General features: G+C 55.1%; 1 protein-coding gene across 1 annotated transcript; it reads right to left on the bottom strand.

Annotated features, from left to right (window-relative positions):
* Positions 1-170: 170 nt before the first annotated feature.
* On the bottom strand, positions 171-5,988 carry PRRG2 (proline rich and Gla domain 2). The gene is made up of 7 exons (XM_032325505.1): positions 5,541-5,988; positions 4,764-4,861; positions 4,387-4,568; positions 4,201-4,240; positions 2,136-2,271; positions 1,112-1,258; positions 171-793 (listed from the first exon to the last, which is right to left on the bottom strand). Exons 2-7 carry the CDS (start codon positions 4,846-4,848, stop codon positions 775-777), a joined length of 609 nt encoding a protein of 202 aa, XP_032181396.1. The 5' UTR covers positions 4,849-4,861; positions 5,541-5,988; the 3' UTR covers positions 171-774.
* Between the last annotated feature and the right edge of the window lie 33 nt (positions 5,989-6,021).

Below are 6,021 nucleotides of genomic sequence, written 5' to 3'. Positions count from 1 at the left end.
TGGCTGCGCTCCGCTTCCTCCCACAATCCCGTGCAAATGCAAAAAAAAAAAAAAAGAGAGAGAGAGAGAGAGAGCGCGCGCTAGATACTAAGCGCTAGCAGGGCCTGGGGGTGTAGGGCGCAGCGTTTGTACAGAAAGCCAACTCCGCCGCGCGCACACGCGCCCCTGAATGCATTTGTTTATTTAGTTTATTTTTTTTTTTTGCCTTGTTTCACTTTTTGTATCTTTTACAAAGGTTCTTCATTTAAGAGAGGAGCTCAACTCCAGTCTCCCGGTGCAATGCGAGCCCTCCCCCCAAAAGCACTCTTGCATATATGCCCCCACCCTTACCCTGGGTTGCAGAGCGCCCGCGAGCGTGCACGGGGAGCACACGAAAACATGCATGTGCATAAGCAGGGCCCTGCGTGTGCGTGGCCCATAGCACTGTAAGGCGATGATGGCCTTGTCACACCTGCTCACTCACGCGAGTGGGTATACCCGGCCTACGCGCCGGGGTCCGAGTTTCCACGGACGCCTACCCGGGGGGGTAGGACTGGCGGTACCCCCCCTCCCAGTCAGAAAAGCCTGGGGACCCGCGAGTAGCCGGGGCGAGGAAACACGTTGGCCGGGGATGTGCGCGTATCCGTACTCGGCGGAAACACGTGTGCCAGGGTAGGCCTCGGGCCGGACGACCCCTACTCCCACCACTCCCCGATCTCAGCTACGTAGTTTAAGAGGCATGGGGGCTCTGAAATCCGCTGTGAATCTGGGGAACTTCGGCTCCGAAGCAGCTCCTCACCGAGGCCTCCTAAGGCTGCAAGAGGAGGGGCACAACAGGGAGTCAAAGACCCGGCTGTTTTTCCCCCCTGAATCAAGACCACTCCGACCCGCCCGCGGGCGTCTCAGCCAATCGCAGACCCTCTGGGCACAAGACCCACCCTCCCGTAAAGCTCCACACAGACAACACTGGACCACGCCCCCAGACAATTGCCTAGGACCCCGCCCCCACGCTCCAAGCCTCGCCCGGGATAATAAGCTCGAAATTCCAAGTCCCGCCCCTGAGACCACGCCCCTCCTCCCGCAGCATCCTCCCATCCGCGCCCCACCCCCGGGTAGAAGCCCAGCCCAGTACCTGGTGTAGGGGGGCGGAGGTGCATCATGCACCCCAGAGGCCGCCAGCGCCTGCTCGTAGGTGGGGAGGCCTGGGGGTGGGGGTGGAGGCAGGGGCGTCGGCGGGCCTAGGTCGCCCAGGGGACTCAGGGGATTAATGAGCTCAGCTCTGTGGACAGAAAGTACACCGTTAGCAGGGGAAACCTACAGGATGGACTTGGGAGAGGGCAGGTGGGGAAGACCTAGGGACATAGAGACTCTGGGGGTGGCAGGGGGACACAAGAGGAAAGGAGCAATAGCAGGGAGAAAGAGGGTCACCTTCAGCCTGACCCTCCACTCAGAATGACAAGCAGACGAACAGAGACAGGCAGAGACAGAAATCAACTGTTGAGACACACTCTTATTCACAGACACACATGCGTTACAGCTACAGCGAGAGCAATGGAGAAAAAGACAGCCCCTCAGAGAGACAGGCAGACACACACACAAGCCAACACAACACAGAGAGACACCCACTCACAAATTTCCCAGTGCCGCTCTTAACAATAAACTCTTCTGAAAAACCCCCAGACCAGCCATACTTTCCAGACTGACACTCGAGCACTTTCTTGGACCCTGCCACTGAGAACCACATACCTAGACAATCATAAGGTGCACACACACACACACACCTACACACACATGTGTGCTACAGCCTGTCACTACAGAAACTGACAGGTCACGGACACCCAGAGACCCCACGATGCAGCCTCACCAGATGCAATACACACAGTAATAATCACGCAAAACCCAGTATCATGGAAACAAGCAGCAAATACTGATCGAGCTCCTACTGTGTACTAGGTACTGAGGATATAGTCAGACAAATGACAATACCCGTCCACGCACAGCCTCATGGTCTGACTCTCCACCTGATGGTCTCCTCAGATCCTTCCTCAGCACCGACCTGTCCCAATCCCTGACTCGTCTCCTGAGGTCCACCCTTCCTCCTTCCTGTTCACCCTGCTTTCCAGCCCTTGGGCCCCTTCTCTCTGAATGCCCCTTACTCTTGGGGACAGGGCTGCTGGCCTCTGCCCGGTCGGCAATGCAGATACCAAAAGGCTCCCAAGCTGGCCAGGACAATGAGCAGGATCCCAGACGTCAGCCCAACCACCAGGCCTGCTACGTCTACTCGTCCACGCCCTGCAGTGGAGGGGGAGACACTGTGTCAGGGGCTATCACTTACCACAATAACCCAATACTTTCCCCTGTGTCAGGAGTACAGATCAAGAAGCAACACAGAACCAGGGCCTCTTCCTAGGTGTGTGACTCCAAGCAACTCAACACATTTGGTTCTCTAAGCCTCGGTTTGCTGCTCTGTAAAATGGGAACAATAACTCGTCCCCCATGCATTGTGGAAATTCATTGAGCTCAAACACATAAAGGATCTAGGATAACTCCATCTAGGGCTAAAAAAATATGGCAGTGGGATCCCCATGGTGACAGAGGCCCCTCCCTGACACAGCGTGGCTGAAATCCCCCCAAACAAAATCCATCTGCTAAGAGGGCAATGGACACACTGAAGGTGGGGGTGGGGAGCTCAGGCAGGCAACTGGAGATTACGAAATTTAGCAAATGCCCACTCTGAGCATCACCAGATTTAGCAAATAATAATACATGATACCCAATTAAACATTCATTTTAGATACAAAATGATTTTTTTTTTAGTTTATGTCCCTTGGAGTATTTAGAATATATTTATACTAAAAAATTTATTCGTGTGTATTTGAAATTCAAATTTAACCGATGGGGGGGTTCCTGTGTTTTATCTGGCATCCCTCTCCCCTCAGGAACATAGTCCCTTTACCACACCCAGGCCACAGGGGGCCAAGACCTCAACACCAAAGAAAGGGCGGAATCACAGGAAGGTTTCTGAACTGACCAGAAGCTATGAAAAATTCATTATTAGTGCATGAATTTCGGGACCTTCCCCCACCCCAATAATAGATTTGGGGGTGTCTAGAACTCAGGTGAACCTTTTGCTAGGACCCTAGGCCTTTAGCCATCCCAGGCCACATGTCTGAAAGGAAGGAGACACAGGGATAACTCCAGCTTGGTGAGGCCCTCCGGGGTCTTGCAGCTGGGGACACTTCCTCTAGCACTGGGTCGGGAGCTTTGGTCAAATGGTAAACCCCAGGACTTTAGGCCCCTTAGCAAAGAGCTACACTGAGAAGGCAGGCCTTCCGGATTCTGACAGGTTCCAGGTGGATTCAAGGAGCCACCAGGCCTCACTAGGCCTGCAGTGAGGTAGTCACCTCCCCTAGCAACCAGGCTCCAGTGTGAGGACTCCCGCCCAGACCTAGGGCTTGTTGCTAAGGGGCATCCACCCCTAGCAACCAGGCCACCAGAATGGGTGGGGCGGGTGCGTCTGGTACAGGCAGGGGGTTCCTCCCTGGGCAGTGGGTCTTGGGTCCTGAGCCTGGCTAGGGGTGGTTGCTAGGGAGGCCTCTTTGGTAACCAGGCCAAGGCTGGGATGGGGCTGTGGGGGAGGGGAAGCCAGCCAGGTAGTGAATGCTGCAGGCTTCTTTGGTCGGGCCTGACCAGGCCTGGTTGCTAAGGAGCAGTCCCCCCTTAGCAACAAGACTGCGGCCATGGTGGGTCCTTAGAACTCACAGGAAGGGGTGGGGGTGGACAGCCTGGGCAGGTGAGGAAGCACAGGCTTCTACCACCTGGCCTGGCCTGGCCAGGCCCCGTTGCTAGGGAGCAGTCCCCCAGCAACCAAGCTGCAGAAGGGGCTGGGGCTCTGGATTTCAAAGTGGGGCTCAGGTGGGTCGGCGCCTCTGAGCCCGAGGCCTCACAGGCCCCAGGGCTGTAACCCCTCTCCACCTGTACTTTCTTCTTCCTAGAGACAGGAAACTCCCTCCAAATGAGGTGTGGTGGGCTCTTTGGGCAGGGACTCTAGTCTCAAAGAAGGGGACTCTTCTAATAACCACCTCCAGCATACTCAGGGAGCATGGGATTTGGAGGAGGCAAATTTGGGGTAGGGAATGTTGGATCAACCTCCAGGAGAAAGGGCTGCCTTAGCTGTCCAGAAGGAGAGCCACCCCCCCCACCTCCCTCCCTTTCACTCACCTCCTTTGCCATTGTAGATGTAGCTCTCCCAAAAGCGCTCCTTGAAAGGATGGAAGTCGAGCAGATGGAAAGACAGCATGTCAATGGGAGCTTCCGTACCCCCCACACCAGCCCCCCCTGATTTCTGAGATCCCGGGTAGAGGGAATTGTGGGCCAGAATATCCCAGGGCCTAGAGAGGCTCTCACCGTCAGAGTATTGTCCTCAAAACACTCCCTCGCCTCCTCCCAGGAACATCGCTCCTCATAACACTCTCGTTCTAGGTTCCCTGGCGTGAGCAGCTCCAGGTCCCAGTGATTGGCTCGTGGAATCCGTCTATGGCTTCCTAGAAAGCTCTGGGCCTCTGGGGAGTCCAAGAAGACTCCTGGACCTAAAGGACACGAAGGACAGAAAAATGGAGAGTTCCTAAGACTGGAGACATGGAGGAACCTGGGCCTAAGGGGACTGAGAACTGTGGAGTCCTGGGAGAGAAGAGGACTAGAGGCAAGGGTTCCTGAGTCCAGGGAAGGTGGATGGGGGGGGGGGGGTGTGCGCCTGGACACCAGCTCATCCCACAAACACTCACCTTGGTCTTGCTCCCCACCAGGTGTGGTGTCTGAGCAGGTGGTCAGTCCCAAGTACAGCAGTAGCAGAGAGGGGTAGCCCCTCATATTTTATGAACACCTGAAACCAGGAGCAGTATCAAGTGCCTCAGCCCCTGGGGAATGAGGCAAGGTCCCCCCGACTGGATGCTATGGTCCGTGATAATAGTCATAGCAGACACTCATGTAGCTTGTATTCTGGGCCAGGTCACGGAGCTACTGTTCAAGGTAGTTTCCCTGTAGCAACTCGATTTAATTTTCACAGCCATGCTATTATTATCCCCATTTTACAGATGAGGAACATGAGGCACAGAGAGGTAAAAGAATTGCCCAAGGTCATATGATTTTGCCAGATTCAGAAGCAGGATTTGAGTGAAAGAAGCGTGCCTCCCGAGACTGGGGCAGGGAGCTCGTATCTTTCCTCTACCAAGTCTGCAGCACCCAGCACGAATCTTGGCACATAGTAGGTGCCCATAAACACGTCCATCGGTGATCAGGATTCCTTTCTTCCTAGTAATTTCCACCTACACTTGCCTCTCCCTGTGCCCATTGCCACATCCACCCCCAAAAGATGAAAGATTACAGGAGAGACAAGAGCAGGAGAGGCAAAGAGCCTATATTCTTGGGTCCAGGGGGAGAAGGGAGTGGAGGTCCTGGACTCCTGGGGCTGGGGGACGGGAACTTCTGAGTCCCAGCTGGGCAGGGAGCCAAGAGGCCAGAGTCCCCAAGCCAGGCTCTGCCTCCAGGGGACATTCACTTACCTGCCCAGACTTGTGAGCGCTTTCCCTTCCTTTTTAATCGGGGCTTCCTCCCGCCAGCTGCGGCCAGCTGTGAATGAGGGAAAGGGGAGAGGGGAGGGGAGAGGTAGGAGGGGTGCCCCTCTCCGGGGAATCCACACGATCCCGGTTTCTGGCAGAGAGGCGGGGTTTGTGATTACCTGCCCTGGGCGGGACTCAGGTAAGGGACAAAGTATTTAAAGGGACCTTAGGAGGAAGGGCCCAAGGTCCAGAGAGTCCTGAGGGAAGCCAGGGTCTCCGACACCATGGAGGCACTTAAGGGATTGGATATGTACCTCTTCCCTTTTTGGTCTCTCTGAGATGGAAGTTTCCGTGGGTGAGCTAGGAAATAAATATCGAGGTCTCCAGATAGCTAGATAGCTAAAAACTGGCGGGAAATGTAAGTATGCCTTGGTTCCTGGGGGTAGGTGGGCGATGCTGTAGTCAGTTCCTATTTCCTGAGGTG

Source organism: Mustela erminea, chromosome 19 (genome assembly GCF_009829155.1).
Source record: "Mustela erminea isolate mMusErm1 chromosome 19, mMusErm1.Pri, whole genome shotgun sequence".
Classification (NCBI taxonomy): Eukaryota; Metazoa; Chordata; class Mammalia; order Carnivora; family Mustelidae; genus Mustela; species Mustela erminea.
This window is presented reverse-complemented; position numbering and strand designations above follow the sequence as displayed.

Bases quoted from the DNA above. Each gene is read 5' to 3' on its own strand.
- PRRG2 (XM_032325505.1), bottom strand. From the start codon at position 4,848: ATGAGGGGCTACCCCTCTCTGCTACTGCTGTACTTGGGACTGACCACC. The intron at 4,569-4,763 runs GTGAGTGTTTGT...CGTGTCCTTTAG, and splicing joins TGGTGGGGAGCAAGACCAAG to GTCCAGGAGTCTTCTTGGAC. The intron at 4,241-4,386 runs GTGAGAGCCTCT...CATCCTTTCAAG, and splicing joins TTGAGGACAATACTCTGACG to GAGCGCTTTTGGGAGAGCTA.